General features: G+C 38.5%; 1 protein-coding gene across 1 annotated transcript in view; it reads right to left on the bottom strand.

The window, feature by feature from the left end:
- Nucleotides 1-4,780: 4,780 nt before the first annotated feature.
- Nucleotides 4,781-21,911, bottom strand: part of LOC109918301 — a 43,197-nt gene continuing 26,066 nt past the window's right edge. Inside the window, exons 8-12 of the mRNA XM_020518214.2 lie at nucleotides 21,749-21,794; nucleotides 21,244-21,378; nucleotides 20,600-20,726; nucleotides 12,376-12,500; nucleotides 4,781-8,653 (exon numbers count right to left, since the gene is read on the bottom strand). Coding sequence (XP_020373803.2) covers nucleotides 6,970-8,653; nucleotides 12,376-12,500; nucleotides 20,600-20,726; nucleotides 21,244-21,378; nucleotides 21,749-21,794 — 2,117 coding nt within the window. The 3' untranslated portion in view covers nucleotides 4,781-6,969. The remainder of the gene's footprint in view (nucleotides 8,654-12,375; nucleotides 12,501-20,599; nucleotides 20,727-21,243; nucleotides 21,379-21,748; nucleotides 21,795-21,911) is intronic.

The following is a 21,911-nucleotide window of genomic DNA, read 5'->3' as shown; positions in this document are numbered from 1 at the left end:
CTTCTGGGCTAATTGAAGATTAAAAAATAAGGTAAAAATGTCAAACAGCTCCATTCCATAGTTGAATAAAGTAGGACACAAGTGAATAATTAGACGATTTCCATTAAAAATATCAACATAGGAAGTAGTAAAGATCAGAACAAAGGTAAGCAGGAACTCAGAAGACCCAAATTTGAGACCACGAGGAGAATCTTCCAGCCTTAGTCTTTACCAAAACGATGACAGAACCACTTTTGGTTTGGAACTGGATTCTCTGGATGGCATGCCTATCACCTACTCTACCAGAATAAGCCAACTGATATCCTCTTCATGTGTCCCCTGATCATTTTGGGAGGTTGGTAGGATGATGAGTCCATTTTGCCAAAGCAAGAATTTCTGATTAAAAGGGATCACAGGATGTAAATCACCAGCATTAAGATTTTTCAGCTTTCAGCAATCACACAAATGGAGGGGGGACCTGGGAGATCTGCTCCAGATCTTTCAGTTTTACCTGGAGGTCATCCTGTGGGAATCCGAGGGACACAATGTAGTGAGCTCTACCAAAGATGGGAGGAAAGTGACAAACTCTCGAACCAAGTAGATGTAGATATAAGTGGCCAAAGAAGTCAGCAGCAGAAGTGTGCTCCGTCCAATCTGGGTACAGTTCACTGAGAGGAATCAGGACATTTGGGAGGTCAGAGGGGCGAATGACAACAGGTTTAGGTGCCAAGTCCAAACACTGGACTTTACCAGTGTACCCCTGCCACAGAATAGCTCAGAACACCACATTGGACAGCTCCATTCATTCTCTTTTCACTGCACCTCACATCCTCATCTGGTTGGCCAATATTCATTTTCTCCCTGTTGCTCTCTTCTACTGATGCCTTTGTCATCCTCCACAAATGGTATATCTCTATTCTCTATACCCAACTATTTTGGATTGCCACACCAGTTTCCCTTATCTCAGGGAAGAAAGCTCATAACCTGGTGACCAAAGTCCTAGGGAGCAGGTTACCAGGCAGCTAAGGAGATGCTGCTGCTACTCATGTTGTTCCAGATGCTGCTGGAATTGCTAATGCTGGCATGACATCTGTCCTTAGTTCACAGCAGGTACAAAGAGCAGCCGCATAATCTGCTCCCATGCTGTGGCAAGGGCTGCCAACAAAGTACAGCTGAAGGTGAGTAGTCAACAATACTCAAAATAAAAGTGAAAAATATACTCATATTCAGTTTTCTTCAGGATTAGGTGACACAAGAAGTGCTATGCAGGTCAAGCGCCTTCTAAAAATGGAACAGTGAAAGCACACTGACAAAAGTACTTTGAACAGTAGTCTCTCTCTGGCAGCTCTTCAGTTTCACCGATTAAAGCCTTTCCAGGCTATCAGTCTCACTGAAAATTTGTACTTACTGAGCACTTGCCCTGATGAGTTGCTGATAGGTTAGAAAATATGTTCCAGGGCTGTGAATGTAGGATTTAAGGCTTTTAGATATTTCAGTTAAATTAACTACCTTACCAACATCTCTATTTACTCAACAGGTCGGGGGAAATTTCTCTGGGTCTCTTCAATGCCACCCTGGGGAAGGCAAAAAGAGGTCAGGATCATAAACTGGCATCACCTCGTAGTACGTCACCAACTTACTTCAGCTAATCTACATTCAATGTCTTGGGAAAATTCTGTCCATTGTGTTTTTGTTCAGATATAATAGTGTGCATAGCCTAATCATAAATGATGAGTCATTATAATATCAGAATGCGAAAAAACCTTGGATCAACTGACATGAAGTAAAACAAAGAATTGAGCCAATGGTATCAAATCCTTTCTCTTCCTCTGCTCTCTGGCCCAAACGTCAGGCCTGAAGCAGGGTTGGTTGCTGGTTGGGAGCCGGTGGAGCCTGGTCAGACGAAGTGGAAATCCTTGTGGCGAGACTGTAATGTCTATCTTTTTAGCTTTATTTATTTTCTTAACTTGTGCTTGTGCTGTGTGTGTCTGTAATGTAGCGTAACTTTTTTTCTTTATTTTCTCTATGTTTTGTATCTAAGAGTTATACCTAGGTAATTTGTGCCTAAGATAGCACCATGTGTTGGCAACATTGTGCACTTTTCACTGCACTCCTGTTCTTTTGTAACTGGAATACATGAGACAATAAACCCAATTCTAAATGAGATGTGCCCATCTCTCATCAATCACAATTCACTTGTCTGCAATCCTGCTCATGTGAAGGGTTATTCCTGAGGGTATATGGAGTATGTTATTTAAAATGATAATCTGTCACTGAATAACATACTAAGTTTATTAACATACTCACTAGGATCATCAATTGGCTGGTAGACCTTGGTCAGTGTTTGTGGAAATTGATCCTATGTGGAAGAAAATCGCTCATGAAATGAGCTGCAGGCATAAACACTGCTGCAATTTTAAATACGTTCACAGGTTGTGGGCATCACGCAAGACGGCATCATTGTCCATTCCTCCAGGAGGTGGTGGCAGGCCTTCTTTAATCTCTGCCAGATGATAAAAAGGAATAGCTTCCTAGGTTACTTTAGACAGCAGGAAAAGGCTCAGTCCCATACAGAGATAGTAAGAATTGCCGATTCTAGAGTCAGAGATAACACAGTGTGGAGCTGGAGGAACACAGCATGCCAGGCAGCATCAGAGAAGTAGGAAAGTTGATGTTTCGGGTCGGGACTTCTTCAGAAATGGGGGAGGGAGAAGGGAACTCAGAAATAAATAGAGAGGAGGGGTGGGGCTGGGGAAGGTCGATGGGATGGTGATAGGTGAGTGCAGGTAGGCAGTGGTGGGGATTGGTCAGTGAGATGGGAGGAGCGGATAGGTGGGAGAGAAGATGGACATGTTTGTCAGGTCAAGGAGGCGGGGATGACAGGAAGGGTTGGTCATGGGATAAGGCTGGAGGTGGGGAGATTTTGAAACTGGTAAAGTCCACATTTAAGCCATTAGCCCACGCCTCCCCTCTATTTATTTCGGAGCTCTCTTCCCCCCTCCCCCATTTCTGAAGAAGGGTCCTGACCCGAAACGTCAACTTTCCTACTCTTCTGATGCTGCCTGGCCTGTTGTGTTCCTCCAGCTCCACTCTGTTATCTCAGTCCCATACAGGCTAGATTTGGTAATGATGGCAAGTACCATTCTGTAAAGGACATTTTGGTCCTTGCTAATCATAAATAGGCCTGTGGAAGAAACACAATGAACAGTTTACATAGAAAATAAGAGTAGGCCATTCAGCCCTGTGAGCCTGCTCCACCATGCAATAGAATTATGGCTGATCGTCAACTCAGTACATGGTCCTTCCTTTCTCCTAATACAGGTATTTATGCTATAAACACATGTTTCGCTAATGTGAATTGACTGTAATGTCATTGATGACTAGTGGACACTTTGAATAATGCCAACTTTCTACTGTATAGTATAGTAATTTCCCTATAATGCGATTTTCTATAGCGCAAGATCACTCAAGAATGTAACTATTGCATTATAGGAGAAATACCTGTAATTATTTACTTTTTCTTGAAACACTCAATATTTTAGCCTCAACCACTTTCTGTGGCAAATAATTCCACAGGCTCATCATTCTTTGGGTAAAGAATTTTCTCCTGGTCTAAGTCCTAAATTGCCTACCTTGTATCCTTAGACTGTGACTCTTGGTTCTGGATTCCCCAGTCATTAGGAACATCAATCCTGCATTAGGAACATCATTCCTGTCTAGTCCCATTACAATTTTATAGCGTTCATTGAGATTCCTCCTCATTTTGCTAAACTTCAGTAAATATAGTCCTAACTGGTCCGTCTCTCTTTACAGATTTTTAACAGTAAGGTCAAAGCAGTGCTAGAATTAGTAAAGGTGTGCCAATTATTTCACAGATATCTTTGACATATGAGGCCAGTTCGTCTGGAATGTCCATTATTATTATTATTAGAGATTAATTCCGATTTTCCTCTCTAAATACCTCTGTCAGTAGAATGAATGAACGAACGAATGAACGAACAAAACAATCAGAATTAAGCTCTCTCTTCCAACTGGGGAAGTAGGAATTTTTAAACCAGTTTAAGAAACAAACACAATTGCTTTAGTCAAATTAATTTGAATAGAAGGAAGAAAATTTAAAAAAAAACAGACTCAGCCTCAGGTCACCTGCTGTTGAATCCTTCATCCTTGCTCTTGTTACCTCAAAACATGAATATTCCAATGCTGCCCTCGTCAGCATCCTTCTACCTACCATAAACTTGAGACCATCAAAAATTGCGGTATCCTAACTCTCACGCCTATTTGTTCATCTTCTGCATTGACTTCTGCTTCCGCAAACTTGATTTTAAAATGCCGAGATTTGTTTTCAATTCCTTCCCGACTCATCCCTTGCTAGATCTGTACTCTCCTCCAAGAGCCCACAAGAGTAAGAATATTGCAAGATAAATGTGCTCCATTCATTCTGACTATCGCATATTTTAATTACTTCAACGTTGGTGTTTGACCATCAGGTGCCAAAGCTGCATGCTCTAGAATTCCCTCTATTAACCTCTTTAACCCTTTTTAAATGCTCTTTAAAACCTACTACTTTGACCAAGATTTCAGGTCAGATGGCTAAAAGTTTATGTCGCTCAGTGTCAAATTTTGTTATATAATATTCCTGTGAAGCATCTTACGATCTTTAATTGCATTAGAGGAACTATATAAATACCCATGAAGTGTATTTTTGCATATACAAGGTCTTTAGATCCTTCCATTTTTTCCACAATGCCCAGAAAATTAATCAAAGAGCTGTATTTCAACATTTATTTCAATGATTCTCCACAAAATAATGTATATGCCAATGTACATGTCATGATTAAAATTATACATCTGTACAGATTTCAAGAGCTCATGTTTGACAGAGGTGGTCCTTTATAGTATGAAGGATTTACTGGAGACAGTTTAAAAACAAAAAAAAAGCGTGCTCTCTATCAAAAGAATGACAATGTATAGAACCTATTCATTAAATTACTTTAAAATTGAGTATTCATAGTTAGAAAACGAATAAAATGCCACAAATGATGCTATTATCAAGTCAGATTCATTTTTAAGATATACCAACAAATAAACATCTGTAAAAATCTGAACGATTAGGATAATGCAGGAAACTTCTTTTTTCAATTGGCATATCTAGTGACTCTAGTCAATCTAATCTAGCCTATCACGCATTGCCTGGATAATGAAGAAATTTAACTGCAATCTGTTCACCTTGCTCACATTCAAAATGCCAAAAGCAGGAAAGCAGCAAGTGCTACTTTAAATAAAAATATTTAAATTGGCAAGATTCTGGTGATAAAACTATAACAACAAATTTGCTGCTGCTCCTCCTTTAAGATTTTCAAAGATCAAAGGCAACTACTTTGATTTAAAATTAATTGCTGAAACATACCAACAAATAAAACTTGTACATTTTAACATAAGCATTTCAGATTAAACTAGACTTCTTTTTAAATGTGTGGCTGCTAAGAGCTCACAACTTCCTAAATGTAAATTCTATAATAGGTAGCTGTTTTTTGGGTGAAAGAAAATAAAAGCATAAACACTTTTAATAATATAAATTTTACAAATCTGTCTCCATAAAACTATTTCACTTTTCCTAACTCCTCTCTCATGTTTCCTTTACCAAATGGAACCAGCATTTTTAATTTTTAACTTCCATTCTTTCAAACAGAAATGCTGATTAGCTGGTGTCTGAGCCAAGGTAATCAATAGCAAGACAAAGTATTCAAGACAAATTAGGTCAATGGATATGCAAATTCACATTACCAGTCAGTCAAATGGAGACCCAAAATATCAGGTCTAAGGACACAATACATTAAATGTCAGTAACACCAAGCAAATGTTGATTTTTTTTTTCAGTACAACGGAACGACGTGTGCCTTTATCCATGCCTATAGATTGAATGGGGTTTGCATCTAATGTTTTCTAACATATATTTGCATTGTAGCCTTTGTTTAGTACTCACAATAGCAAATGCAAATTCAACGCATATCCTACCTTGTACATACTGCTAACAAGCTGTTCATCAACATAAAAAGTCAAAATGCGGTAGAATGGTCACTGCTGATGGTTTCGAATGCCTGCGAGTAAATGTTAATGAATTTATGCAATATTTGCAGGACTATCTCAACACAAATCATACCGTTTGAAATTGTAAACAAATTTCAATCATATTAAATACAACTAGGTGGAATTATTTGCTGTGCACGTTGTACTGTTGCCTGAAAAAGCTGCCAACACTCTCCACCCCCTAATTAATTTATAATTTAACATACTCTTCCTCAGGTAAATGCTTACACTAATCAGTGCTTCAAGAGAGCAACCATTTTATAGACAACGCTGCGCACATGAATTTAAATTCTACCACATTGTATATTCAAGTAAGCAGCCTGTGGAACCTGCTCCTGGACCTACACCAATGCCATTTGAATGTTCATTGAGAATTTGAACGAAATGAAGATGAAACAAGATTAACTTTTCCTTTGTGGCAGGGAAGAAGTACTCTGTTTTCCTAATGATTTGGCACTTTTGTGACCACAAAAATATCCGACCATTGGGTGGAAAAGCATAATGAACTTGATTTTCATTGCACTGCCAAAATGGAACATTGATGTTTATGTCTTATGAGCGTTTAGATTTTATTTTGTTCCTTTTGTGTAGCAAATTCATAGTAGTGGGGAAGGGAAAGAAAGGATGCATGGAAGGAAGGTAAAAACACTTTCCTTTGACAAAGTAGGCTCTTATTGCGGTCGTACATGCGCCACTTAATCTACTGCACTGCATGTTAACTAAAGGTGACTTTGGAGCATAAACTCAATCAGAACTAATATAACCTGTGACTTGGAATGTTAAAAATGATTGCAATGTGGTTTATGAACCGATTAGCTCTCAGAAGTAAAATCATTTACAATTTATAAAGTGTGATGAAAGAGTGAATTGAATCTTTCAAATAACTTTGGCACTGTATTATTAATTAGTATAACTGTCCAGATAGGGCAGAAGTGTTAAATAACACGGTGGACGTGTTTCAGTTTGACAGCTCATGAGACATCTCTCTTCTTTTCTGGTCCAATCTACCTCAGCTTTGTCCTTTAGTACAGAGTATAACTGTGTCTCATACTTGGCATCTTTCATACTAACACAAGTCTTTCGCAAGAGCTCCAAGTCAACAGATTTGTCTTTAATTTGTCTATTATCAATTCTAGAAGGCAACTGAATATCCCATTCAGATTCTGATGAAAAGCTGTCTGTGTGGAATATGTTATTTTTAAAGGAAGACTGATGGAAGTTAGTTTCGTTGACAGAATTTTTATATCTACTTTCATCCACTCGCAAATCAGCTTTCGTACATAGGACAGCATCAAATCCCAAAGATTTCTGGCCATTGGATTTAAAGGAAGAAAGTAGCTGCATTGCTGTATTTCCTGCTACATTTGAGTGTTCAATTTCCTCATTTGTATTATGAATTTCAGCTTCAACGTCAAAAACAACTTGATTGTTTTGAGAAGCCGACAGCAAATCTTTTTCAGCTTGAATCATCACACTACTTAAAGGAATTGCTATTTGCTCTTTAGAATGCAGAACTTCTTTGGGTCGATCAACCTCACCAGCTGTAGACGTGGTATTTGCTAAGTTGCTTAGTTTTACTTCTGAATCCAAAATGACAGTTTGTGACTTCTCCCAGTTTTCACATTCACCTTTGGCTCTACTGCTTTGCAAGTTTACAAGGATTTCTTTACTAGTCAAAGGCCTATGTAAACTAGAATTACCAGTCAAATCAAAATGCTCCCCCACGGAGATGTTCAGTGAACATACAGAAGGAAACATGTTCTTTTCAACACAAGAATGAGAAGTAAAGGTTTTATCCAGATTAGATGAATAAAGCAGTTCATTATGTGGTCGAAATATATGTGCATTGAAATTTCTGGCAAGGCAATTTCCACTTTTAGGGAAAGAGAAACAGTCACAAACATTAGTCAGTGCATCCAATCTGCATCTTGGACTTCTCTCAATTTGTGAACTGGTGTTGTCAGAGCGCTTGCGTTTTTTAAAACTAAAGTTGGTATCTGTTGTAATTATATCACAAGCAGCCTTCCATGAGTCAGGAATTGCCTCTACACAATACGAAGCTTCAACTGATGTATATTTCACATGCTCCTGCTCATCTGAAATTTCATCTTTGTCACCACCACATGGTTTTTTTTGCACAAAACCAACTCCAACATCTGTTTGTTCATTAGGCACGTAGCTAGTTGTCCTCTCTGCTGATACTCCTGTGTTGAAGTCTAGTAAAATACAATCTGGAGGTTTTACCTCCAACTGTTTTGGGCATGCAGTTATTTGACTCAGGGAGCTCAAAGAAACCAGATCATGATCCTGCTGAAGGGAGCAGGATCTGTGTCCATTAAGTTTCAGTCTTTCTTGAGTCAGCTCATCTGTTGTTTTGTCAGGTATCACATGATACACCTTTGAATTCTGATCATTCTCCTCAATTCTTTCCAGATTTTTTACAGGAAAGTTTATCTGTTGGCTTGCAGCCATAGACTCAAGTGAACATTTGTCTTCTCCAAGGACAAAGTCATTAACAGCCTGCATCGATTTTGTGTACATTTTGGACCGTGAAATTCCACAGCTTGAAGCAAATTTCATGGATCTGAAATAAAAGCACAAATCTATATGAACATAAAAGTTAAAAACGGGTGTAAAATTCAATATACTTGAAATCTTGCCATTGTCCTGTACAATTTTTAAGTGAAGTTGATGCTAAGAGTTCCAATGCCTGGGCTTTGAAATCTTGCTTATTCAATTTGTTCACCATTAATCAATATCAACAAGTGCCATGGTGTCCAAAGGAAAAAAAAAAATCAGAGACACAAAATAGATTATTTTCTACTCCTGGAGTTTGCCTTGATTCAAAAATGGGGAAAAAAAAACCTTGAGTACTTAATTTATTTTCGAATTATAGATTGATCCAGGCAGAGGGATACAAAAAGGTTATGACACAGAAATAGCCTATTTAGTCCAAACAGTCAGGGTTGACTTATCCTCTCCATACAAGTAAGTAGTTTTCATCATATTTGTCCACCCAATTCTTATATTTCTTCAATCTCATTATCTTAAAGTGACATTTCTAGTACACGCTAATGAAAGCACAAGGTAAAGGAGCCAAAGCAGGGACTCCTCAGTTGAAGAAAGAAAGTGAGAATATGATGAAACGAAAAATGATGTGCATCAGGTGAATTCTACATTTGAAAATCAGGCCAAATATGATAGGTCGAGGAGGGAAATACAGACAAAGAGAGAATATGAGAAAAAGAATGTTAGCAAACAGAAGGAAACCCAAAAATCTTTGACTGGCATAAAAATAGTAAGCAGGTAGTAAGAGGTGGTGATGTTTGGGTGGGGGGTGGCGCGGGGAAGCTATTAAAAGGTAAATCATAAGTAATAGGAGCAGTGAACCATTGAACCCATCAAGCTTGCTGCACATTCAGTAAGATCACAGCTGATCCAACTGTGGCCTTAACAACAATTGCTCATTTGTCCAAGAACCCTTGACTCCCTTGTAAATCAAATATGTGTCTAACTCATTCAATGATTCAGCTTCCAGTGTTCTGATTGCAAAGCCAATGATCTTCTGAGACAAGAAATTCCTTCACATCTCTGTCTTAAATTGGAGACTCTTTATTTTTAAATTGTGTCCTCTAGTTCTAATTTTCCCAACAAAACTTCCTTTCAGCACCTCTGCTGTTAAGTCACCCTGGAATCTTCTACTTTTCATTAAGACCAGCTCCAATTCTCTTAAACATAAATGAGTGCAAGATGTTCAACCTTTGCTCAGAGGACAATTCCTTCATCCTGGTAAGTTACCTACTGAACTTCCCCTGAACTATTTCAGATGCAAATATATTCCTCTTTAAGTAAGCTAAAACCAGTAAAAAGCTAATACCAGTAGTGGTAAATATAAAACTACCACATTGTCATTGCTACAAGTCAGAGGTTGTTTAAGATTAAGCTTTGGGATTGGGTAGAATGAAGAAACAAAACAGAAGAAGTGACTTGTACCAAATTCTGCTGTCAGCAAGCCTCAGTGGGTTTGGATGTTAAAGATTAACAAGAACCCAGGTTGTTTTATTGGGGAAAAAAAAGTGCAAGGTTTTCACACGAGTAACTAATGACAAAAACAGCTGCAGTAACAGCCATTAATCTCCAAAGTTTAAGGTATGAGGTATGCAGGTTTTGTGAATGGTTCTACTTCTATTTAAAGACAGAATGAAGTTGGGAGTTTGAAGAATGACTAATTACATTTTCTACCTGAATGCAAGGTCAATATGATTCACATTGGCATGGAGATGGGCTGCAAGAGGGGAGAGTCCATGGGAAGCCATATTAGTTTATAGGGTGCTTTCCTAAAATTTCACTAAACATTACAGATTATCGACGATTCTGTCAGAACAAGACTGACACAGTCGAGAAATGGGCAGCAAATAATAATATAGACAACAGCTTATGCTCAGATTGGAGAGGTCAAACTCATAAGGATTTAATCAAGACTGGAAGACTTACCAAATTTCTTGGGTAGCCTTCATCATAAAGCCGGTTCAGGGATTAGAAGTTATTTTCTATTCATTCACATATATGGGTATCACTGGTTGGGCCTCCACTTATCAATATTCCTAATTGCCCTTGAAAAGGAAGCAGTGAGCCACCTTCTTGAACAGCTGATCTATGGGGGTATTTCATTGTGGTAACTACATAGGCAGTGCTGGTAGGAAAGGACCCTGGGACAGTGAAGGAACAGCAACACTGTTCCAAGCCGTGTGGTGCAAGGCTTGGAAGGCAGCTTGCAAATTGTGTACTTCTCAAGCATCGGCTGCCCTTCAAGCAGCAGAGATCATTGTTTAGTAACTAGTAGTTGGTACACATTGCTGCCATTCTGCTTCAGTGATGGAGGAAGTAATCATTAAGTGTTGGATGGGGTGCTCGTCAAACAGGCTGCTTTATCCTGGATGGTGCTGAACATCTTGCATGTTGTTGAAATTGCACGCATTCAGCCAAGTGGAGAGTATTGTATCACACTACTTATTTCTCCCTTACAGGCAAGCTTTTGAGAGTTTGGAGTGAGTTACTTACTGCAGAACTCCAAGTCTCTGGCCTGCTCTTGTAACTGCAGTTTTAGGTAGCAAATTTCTGTTTTTGTCACTAGTAACTCCCTGGATTTTGAATTTGGAGGATTCAGCAATGGTTATGCCACTGAATGTCAAAAACAGATGGTTAGGTTCTCTCTTGTTGAAGATGGTCATTGCCCAGCATTTGTGTGGCATGAATGTTATTTGCTACTCAGTTCAAGCCTGGACATTGACAAGGTCATCAGCAAAAACAGAAGTTGCTAGAAAAGCTCAGCAGGTCTGACAGCATCTGTGAAGAAAAAAAAAAAATCAGAGTTAACATTTTGGGTCCAGTGACCCTTCCTCAGAACAGTTCTAAGGTTCTGAACCCCAGTTCAGAGGAAGGGTCACTGGACCCAAAACGTTAACTCGGATTTTTTTTCTTCACAGACACTGCCAGACCTGCTGAGCTTTTCCAGCAGGTTCTGTTTTTGCTCCCGATTTACAGGATCCGCAGTTCTTTCATATATCAAGGTCATGTTACATAATAGGCACTGACTGCTTCAGTATGATAGGAGTTGAATATGACCAACATCATCAGTCAATATCCTGACAAATTTATTTTTAAAACATTACTGGTTTTTCAGGAGATCATAACATTGTAAAAATCCATCTGGTTCATTAATGTACTCTCAGAAAGAAGATTAGCCATCGTTGCCTAGTCTGGCAAATAGGTAGCTCACAGCAATATGGTTGTCTTTTAACTACTGTTTGTAATAGCATAGCAAACACTCAATTCTATCAAAGAAAGGAGCTTGCCACCCCTTCTCAAAGGCAACAAATGCTGGTCTTGCCAGCAGGGATTTTTCTTTACTCCTTAACATCTCCTTTTGTCCTTTAGGTGAGTCTCCCTATGAAACTACTGTTTGCTGTTTTGGACTCATATCAAACAGTAATCTAATCTTTTCCCTAAAAGACTTGGCCAGAAGTATTTTATTTAAGGATCTTTAGTCATCATCAAAAAACACTAATAATCATATTTCAAAGATGAAATGCAATATACTTCGCGGTGGCAATCATTCCCAAATATTTTAAAGTCGAAAAGTAGAAGTTCTGTTTTATGATTTGACAGTGACTCAATACATTCTAGTGGTGTGGGGGGAAATTTATAAACCCCAACATTTGCTGTTTAAGAGCATTCAACAAAATATTCTTAATAAATACACTGCACAAAATTATTCTGAGTTAAATATATATAAAATATTTTTACCGCTGGGTGTATCCATCACTTTGGTACTGTACAAATTCGTTTTCTAATTGAGACATAATATCATCAAGGGCTGCAAACTGAGAGGAGTCACTGGCAAAGTCTTGATGTTGCTTGGAGAGAAGATGCTGCAAATGAAAAAAGTTAATCAAATGTTTAACTTTTCCGAAGTTTTTTTAGTTTAAAAAAAAGTTGTCACTGCAAACTCAACTAGCGATAACCAATTAACACAGTACTAGAAAGTACTACCCAATTAATACTCTGACTTTTAGATGTCTAAAATATTACTATATTAAAAATTTTGGTCCAGATATTGCAATGAAGAGATGCCAATCACCACTGAGAAACAACAGCCCAAAAAGTTCTCTGGTGTTGATTTCCCCTTTCCTGATGTCAGTGTGAATCTGGCACCAAGTCACAGGATCACTACGTCTTCAGTAACAGTGATATAACCAAGAAGAGCAAGTTGTCAAACTCAATGAAGTATACTGTCAGACAGCAGATGAGAAAGTAAAAACCATCAATTTCCTTCCTTTTTAATGTTTTGAAATAATATATATGGAACTTTGCTTAAAGTTAAAAATTAAAGTGTTTAAAATGTGAAATCATTTGGTGAAATTTAATATTCAAGAAACATAAAACTACTCACTCGGTCACTGGATTTTTTTTTTAAATCATTAATTATAAACCCAGTTTCACATCATTCAACCGATGTAAAAATTTTTAAAAGGTTTTTACAGCAAGGAAAGAGTGTAAAAAAACAAACAGAAGGAGACGGAGTGAGCCTGAGAAAGAACACTATACAGGAATAAGTCTTTTCTCAGAAAGTAGTGAATTTGTGGAATTCTTAACCATGGAAGGCTGTGGAGGCTGGGTATTAAAGTATATTCAAGGCTGAAACAGACAGATTTTTGATCAGTAAGGGAATCAAGGGTTATAGGGAAAGGGAAGGAAAGTGGAGTTGATATTATCAGATCCACTGTGATCTCACTATATGGTGGAGCAGCCTACTTCTGCTCATATGCCTTACGGTCTTAAAGTGGCATCTCTAAAGTCATAGGGCAGACAATGAGAATGAACATCAACAGTGCCAGAAACATTTAGTTGAAAGTGGCAACACAATGTCATTAACAAAGCAAGGCATTTTTGAAAGAAGGTAAAACAAATAAAAGTGCGATGTCAGAGGAAAATGGGCAAGTGATTTGTTGGTGAATATTTCTCTTTTTGTATTTAAACTAGGAAATCAAAAATTTAAATTGGGTATAATAGTTTTATTAATTTACTTACTATCATCAGAAAACAGGTTCAGAGGCAATAAATAAAATTAGTAATTTAAATTAAATGCAAACTAGATTTTAAAAGAGGGAAAGAAGATTACTTAGATGATGGGATGAGTGAGTCACATTGTTTGTAATTCTGCATCATGTGAGACACAGCATTGGACAGTGCTGGCAGTGTGACTCTTTGAAGGTTTGCAGTTTGGCTAAAGACATCAATGGTAATAAAAATGTACATGAAAGAACAGCAAGGGTAGAAATGCAGTTGTTATAGTTTCTATAATTAGGGATAGATCCACATATCTGTAACTATCAGAGTCCACAAGTTGCTTAATGCCAAAGTATATAATGCATAGGGTGAGGAATGCAAAATAATGCAAAGGGAAGAGAAGTGAGCCAGATGTTGTGGTATGTCAGTATCAATGGTACAGAGAGAGCAGGGATTAAGGTCTAAATCATATTTTCACGAACTATGGCAAAAGTTACGTAAGTAGTACCTCAAAAGGTAGAAATCTCAGGATTACACCGTGTGAGTGAGAATGGAAATGTTAAGATTGTGAAAATCAATGTGTCATTTCAGGGATGATGCAGCATGGAGATTCTTGGGGCATTTGGACCGGATGTGAGGCAGGACGTACCTATTTAAAATGGCATAGTTGTTTCCTTGTCATGGAAGCAACATAATTGGGACCAATGTGCTCGTAGCAAGGTTCATTTGTGTGGCTCTGGTGAATTTAAATTAAACAGGCACGGGGAAAACAACACTGAGAAGTAGAAAGAAGGAAGACAGCATTAAGGAGTGAGAGTTTGGATAGCACTGGAGAAGGAAACAGTATCTTATTGGATAGGTGCAGACTTACATGGACTACAATGAATACAAAGTCACAGTCATGAAAACACATAATACAGCAGCTTTATGTTCCACATTTTAAGCACAAATAACAATGTGGGAATATCATGTAGTGGCAACAATGGGAATGGCTTAAAATTGGTGAGGTCTGGGCACTTAATTTTCAAAGATAAATAAGTATCCAGAGAAGAAAGGGAAGGAAAGAAGGGAATTAGGGTGAAGGCATTGTAGTGTTGGAAAGACAGGACATTCTGGAAGAGGCAGAGGCAAAGACAGAATCTATTTGGTTAGAGTTGAGAAGCAGCAAAGAGAATGATCACACTATCAGCTGCATCTAGAGGCCTCCAAATAATAAAAGATAGAAAAGCAAATCTGCAGGGGAAATCACAGAACTATGTAAAAACTATAGAGTTGAGAGTCTGGGGGATTTAAGTCACCCAAATATTATTTTGGATATTGGGAGTAAAGGTGAGCTAAGATGATGAATTGTGAAAAGTTTTTGAGCTTGCTTGACCAGTATGTCCTTAGTCCAGTTAGGAAGGAGGCATTGCTAAAACTGGCACTGGGGAATGAGGTGGCCAAGTGGACTAAAATGCATGGAGGATCATTATATCTTAAGATGTAAATTAATGCCGGATTAGCAATTAGCATAGAGCAAAGGTCAACATAAAGTAAAACTTCAATATTGGAAGAGTAAACTTCAACAGAACAAGAGGGGAGCTAGCCATGGTGAAATGGAATGCTTAGAGATTTTTAAGTAAGTGTGTTTCGGGTACAGACTCGGTACATTCCAATGAGGTGGAAAGGTAAAGGAATCCAAGCCAGGGCCTATTGCACTTTAGGGGGAAGAAAATGAATATGACTAAACAAAAAGAGGCATGACACATATCAGTCGAATACTGCAAGCAAGAATCAGGCCAAGTACAGTAATTTGAAAGGAGAGGGGGAAAGGAAAATTTGACTGGCAAAGAGAGAATTAGAATAGAATGCCAACTAACATTGAAGGAAACCCATAAATCTTCAATTCACATGTAAATAGTAAGAGGTATTAACAGGTGGGCTGGGCTTTATTAGGGGACGAGACAGTGATATATGTTTATATGTGCAGAGCAAGTTGAGAATACTTAATGAATACTTTGTATTTGTGTTTACTTAGAAAGTGGATGCTGCCAAAATATTGGTAAAAATGGCATTGGTAGAACTAATGGATGGGGTGATCAAAAGGATGGACTGGAAAAGCTGGCCTGTCTCCTAGTCTAGATTGTTTATATCCCAGATTGCAATAGGAAGATGATAGTAGAATAGTTTGCCATAGTCTTATCTTCCAAAAATAATGGGAAGGCGTCAGAGGATTGGAGTGCGGCAAATGTGACACCCTACTTAAAAGAGATTGCCGTGATGTTCCAGTAATTACAAGCTGGTCAGTTTAACATCAGCAGAGGGCAAGATTTTAGAAATAAATCAGGGGACTTGGTCTGACAGATTTGAGCTAATTAAGGAGAGGCGGCATGGGTTTGTGTAAGGTAGATTGTGCTTCATTGATCCAATTGAATTTTTAGATGAAGTGAGAGGGAAAGTTGATTAAAGGAAAGCAATGGGCATTTCCTTTATGGATTTTATGAAAGTATTTGATAAGGTACCACATAAAATGCAGGTTAACACATCTGAGCCTCCTAAGAGGGTCAGCACCCAACTGCATTAAAAAAAAATTGGCTTCATGAAAGTGAGCTGTGACAGTTGCTTTTCAGACTGGAGAATGGCAGACTGTGCTGTTGCCCAAGGGTCAATGCTTAAACCAATGTTTTAGATCATAAGATGCTGGAGCAGAATTAGATCATTCAGCCCATCCAGTCTGATCCACCATTTGATCATGGCTGATATGCTCCTCAACCCCATTCTCCTGCCTTCTCCTCACTAATCAAGAATCTATCCATCTCCATTTTAAGAGACACTCAATGACTTGGCCTCCACAGCCTTCTGCAGCAAAGAGTACCACAGGGTCATCATCCTCTGGCTGAAGAAATGCCTCCTCATCCCAGTTCTAAAGAGTCACCCCTCTACTCCATGATCATATATGTCAAGGACTCCAACCTTAGCAGTGCAGTCAATAGTTTGGATGATATTAATTGAATGCAATAAGACGTAAATAAACTAATAAAAGTGGCCAGACAAGTTTTTTTTTCTTTATTCATTCATGGGATGAGGGCATTGCTGGCTAGGCAGCATTTATTGCCCATCTCTAATTGCCCTGAGGGCAAACACATTGCTGCGGGTCTGCAGTCATATGTAAGCCAGACCAGGTAAGGATGGCAGTTTCTTTCCCTACAGGACGTTAGTGAACCAAGTGGGTTTTTCTGACAATCGACAATGGATCCGCGGTCATCATTAGACTCTTAATTCCAGATATTTATTGAATTCAAATTCCACCATTTGCTGTGGCAGGATTTGAACCCTAGTCCCCAGAACATTATCTGGATCTCTGGATTAACAGTCCAGTGATAATACCACTAGGTCATCGCCTCCCCAGTGGCAGATGGATTACAAACAGGCACTTGCAGAGTCCTAAAAAGTGAAAGAGGGCAGAGAGCCTCAGGACTCGTGTTTAATTTTTGAAATTTGCAAAGCCTATTTATTGAGAGAGTAGATGGCAAAGCATACGGAATCTTGGGCTTCATAAATAGTGGCAATGAGTAGAAAAGTATGGAGGTTATGTTAAACCCATACAAACATTGGTTATAAGTGCAATTTTGAAGGCAGCAGGGCTACTCTTGTAGCGAAAGCTATGGTATGAAGCAAAGATGGGAGATGGATCAGGAACTGTGACAGCAGAGAATCAAGGAAGCAGGTAGTTTGTTTCATGGAAAGACCGAGTCTGTTGTGACTGTGTCTGTTATGGAGACATAGTCACAGAGGTGAGTGGGGAAGTTTGAATTAGGGAAGTTTGATGTAATGGAAGTGTCACTGGATTAGTAGTCCAGAATATCAGGCCGACATTCTGGGAACATGTATCTAAATCCCACATGGCAGATGGTGAAATGTAAATTTAATAAAATCTAGAATAAAAAAAAAGAGATGGCTAATGCGACCATGTAGCTATTGCCAATTGTCATGGAAACAAGGGAATGAGGGGTGTGGGTCCTTTTGTTTCTTAAAAGTAGGAGAATACCAGAAAAAAAAATCAAGCGTACAAAAACAGAAGTTGCTGGAAAAGCTCAGCAGGTTGAGGGGGGACCTGATTGAGGTCTACAAAATCATGAGAGGTATAGATAGGGTGAATAGCAGAAGCTTTTTCCCCCCCCAGAGTGGGGGACTCAATTACTAGGGGTCACGATTTCAAGGTGAGAGGGGAAAAGTTTGGAGGGAGATATGCGTGGAAAGTTCTTTACGCAGAGGGTGGTGGGTGCCTGGAACGCGTTGCCAGCGAAGGTGGTAGAGGCAGGCACGATAGCGTCATTTAAGATGTATCTAGACAGATACATGAATGGGCAGGGAGCAGAGGGATACAGATCCTTGGAAAATAGATGACAGGTTTAGATAGAGGATCTGGATCGGCGCAGGCTTGGAGGGCTGAAGGGCCTGTTCCTGTGCTGTAATTTTCTTTGTTCTTTATTCTTTGTTCTTTGGCAGCATCTGTGAAGGAAAAAACAGTTAACGTTTTGGGCCTGGTGACCCTTCAATTCTGAGGAAGGATCACTGGACCCGAAACGTTAACTGTGTTTTTTCCTTCACAGATGCTGCCAGACCTGCTGAGCTTTTCCAGCAACTTTGTTTTTGTTCCTGATTTACAGCATCCGCAGTTCTTTCGGTTTTTGTATAGAATATCAAGCCTATAATGATTTGACTGTGTTAGGAATCATATATGCTATTAATAACAGCAGAAAGGGTAGTAGACTGATTACCATGGCTGGGTCTTGAGATTTCATTATTGCTGGTTTACTCATTAATTCATTCAATTTCACAGAACTGTTATTTTGATGTAACTTTTTTTTAAAAGGGAACAGAGGCCTTATTCAATATGTTCCTAACAGATACATGCTAATGGAGAAAACTTGTTCCATATTCTGCAAGCTATTCAAGTCCTAGGAGATGGTTGCTCTGGGCTGATTAATATTATCATTTTTCATAGTTTCAGATGACACAGTGGCTGGGATAGTATTGTTCTGAATAGATTACAAAATTAACACATACTCAGGGATAGCTTCTGATGTAGATACAGGTCTGGACACTGCTAGCAGCATGAGGCTGGGAAGGGTTAAAACTGTGAAAAGGCAGTAATGGGATGGAAGAAATGCAGTTATAGTAACATTGTACGCTAGCGAGTGGTTAGTAAAGTTGTGAATGAACGAGATCACGAGAGCAATAATACAGAACGCTTGTGGGTGGATTGGTAAAGAGGACCTTTAGTACAAAAGTAAAGAGGCTTATGATAGAGTGTCTCACAAAAACCATAGAATAGGATATTTTAAGGCAATTGACCCTCCATCACTAAAGACACACTACCTGGACCACAGAAGCCTTGTTAATTACTAACCAATACGAGTAAGCGGGGCAGAACCTTAGCTGACTACTGGATATTCGGGGACAAAGGTTACAAGATAAGCAAGTGACCACATAAGCGAACAGGCACCGTGCGTTTGAATTCGACTGGTAGATATGTAATACACTACAATTTTATGTAGTAAACATGCCTAGTTAATTGAATTATGAATTCGATGTAATTTATTTACAGGCCTGACATAACTGACTGGCTAGTCAATTGATTTACAGACTTGATGTAGTTACTGCTTAGTTAATTGACTTATAGACTTGATATAATCAACTACATTGTAATTATGTAATTCTACAAATTGTTACTATGTAAGAAAGTATAAAATAGTGTTACGCGGGTATTCTGTAGAGTGAGCTCAGTTGTCCTGCATGACAATTTGGAGCTCCTCTCCTTGCTGAAATCGATTGTCGCTCAAATAAACTGCTGTTCCTGCTGGGTTCCCAACACCTTCAGAGTCTTCCTGCCTCAGAGACTGAGGTCACTCCTGCATTGTAAAAACCCATCTCATTCACTAATGGCCGTTAGGGAAGGAAATGTGTCCTCCTTATCTGATCTGGCTTCAGACCCATAGCAATGTGGTTGACTCTTAACTGTCCTCTGGGAAATTGGGGATTGGCAATAAACGCTGGTCTAACCAGCGATGCCTACATCCCATGAACAAATTTTTAAAAAATAGTCACAGAAAGAGCCTACATCCCATGAACTGTGCCGATTTTATTTTTTATTTCAATAAAAGTTAACAAGCTCTTGCATCCGAGATATCAAGGTGTAGAGCTGGATGAACACAGCAGGCCAAGCAGCATCAGAAGCTCTTGCATCTAATGTTTAAGATGAGGGTAGGACAACACTATTGGTGATGCAGTTCACTTTTTCCTAGCACCAGGATTATTTTGAACTATCAATCAGATTTGGATATGGAAGGAGGTCAAGGCAGTCATACAATTATGACAATAGGTAAGCTAAGCAGATCATTTACCATGCTGACTTGAGGTCATAGAGGAGGGAGTTATAGAGAATCTACGATTCAAGCATACGAAGATATTAAAGTCAGTTAGACGTTAAATTGTGGAAAAGGTATTTTAATCCTACGACAGACTTTTTTCGATGTCTCCTCGAAGCTGGACAGATAAGCAGAAACCGAGAATGTGCCAGACATGGAACAAACAAGATTTGTTCAAAGATTGTTTGTTTTAAGAGTGCGCTTGCATGACCACATAGTGCAACAAATGGAGACATATAGGGAAGGAAAATTAATAAATAATGTAAGAAAAATGAGATTTGTGCTAATCAGCTTCAAGCTCCTTGGTTGAAGTTTGAGTGGGTTGTTTAACAGGCCTAACATGAAAGCGAAATTCCAAGGAACCATTTAAAAGAAAAATAGTTAATATCCAATACGAACTCAGGCAGGTTCAGATTTTGCAGAGAGATTATTCTGCAAAAACAACTGTTCTCACAATGCCCAACAAAAGGAATACAATTGAAATTGTGGCAGAATCAGAGCATCAAGACTGGTCTTGTGTTAAACACCATTTAAGTAGATCAGACACTTACCCCAACAAGGTCGTAGAATGTCTCACGGCAACATTCACAGAATCGTTGTTGTTTTTTCTCTGTATGCATTGCTGCCGGTTTTGTGAGTGTTTCCACATCACCCTCACTGTTGGTCATTCTACAGTCGCTGCCAAATGGAAACCATTAAAATGGTCATTAATTCAGATTACAGATGAAAATAGGGCTTTACCCAAATCAAAAAGCACAAGGCTACTAACCCATCTTCCAAATGGAATAAAGAAAATACCTATAGTGGGTGAAGTGTTTTGGACATGATGTGCTGTCAGACATGGCTATAAGTCCAATAAATTAGATCTTTCAGAGACATGTTTTATAACTCAGCAAATTGTACATCCTCTCCTGATCATTTTCAAAGGGAAAAGTGAGGCAATAGTAACAGACTTTGTGAATGAGGAATTGTAAAGGCTTAATGGTGGTTCACTACAGTGAAACTCAATTGCCGGATGGTCTAGATAATAATAAATTGGGAAGGTTACAATACAAACTCAAAGGCACTTTAGATTAACTTGAGTACTTAGTTGACATTTTTTCATTAAAAATGTGGAAACAACTAACTTCCGGGAATTAAAATTTAAATCAAAATACTTAGGACAAAGCACAGTAATCTATGTACAAATATTTACCCAAGTTTATTCTTTTCTTGCTCTTGATGTGCATTCCCAGGTTTCTTCAAAGGATCAAATGCACTGAATCCTCTGTGAGATTCATAGTTCAGTTCTGGATAGCTTGTATATTGCTGGTAGAGAGGTCTAAAATGCCTAAATACATACAATTTGCCAACACTCAGAAATAGTTCCATAGATACTGCATGATATTAGTTCATTTAAGCAAGTTTTTTTTAAATTTAGGAAGCTTCACAAGTATGCAATAAATTACTTTGTACAAATTATATTTGTACTTTACAATAAGCCACAAGTTCAAGAAACAAATTATGCTGAAACTTCACTTCTACTTTATCAATCTTTCATTCTTAATGCTGAATATTCTGATCAGGCTTTAACAAATATCTATTGTTCGCTGGACTGATTTTGAAAAATGTCCAAATATTCTATGTTCAAGATATAGTTATAAACAAGTTTTAAATGACATAATGCAATCTTTGTATGGAGATGATATCAGCTGACTTACCGACTGGAGTCTTCAATTTTAAGAAAAGGTTGCTTTAGTTTTCTCACTGCTCCAAACACATAAAATGAAATACAATTAATAGCAGCTCCAGATCAACTGATTTACTGGAGCTGCTGTACACAGGACCAGTACTAACAAACATGACGTTGTTATAACAAAATTG

The sequence above is a fragment of the Rhincodon typus genome, chromosome 30 (genome assembly GCF_021869965.1).
Source record: "Rhincodon typus isolate 14 chromosome 30, sRhiTyp1.1, whole genome shotgun sequence".
Taxonomy (NCBI): domain Eukaryota; kingdom Metazoa; phylum Chordata; class Chondrichthyes; order Orectolobiformes; family Rhincodontidae; genus Rhincodon; species Rhincodon typus.
This window is presented reverse-complemented; position numbering and strand designations above follow the sequence as displayed.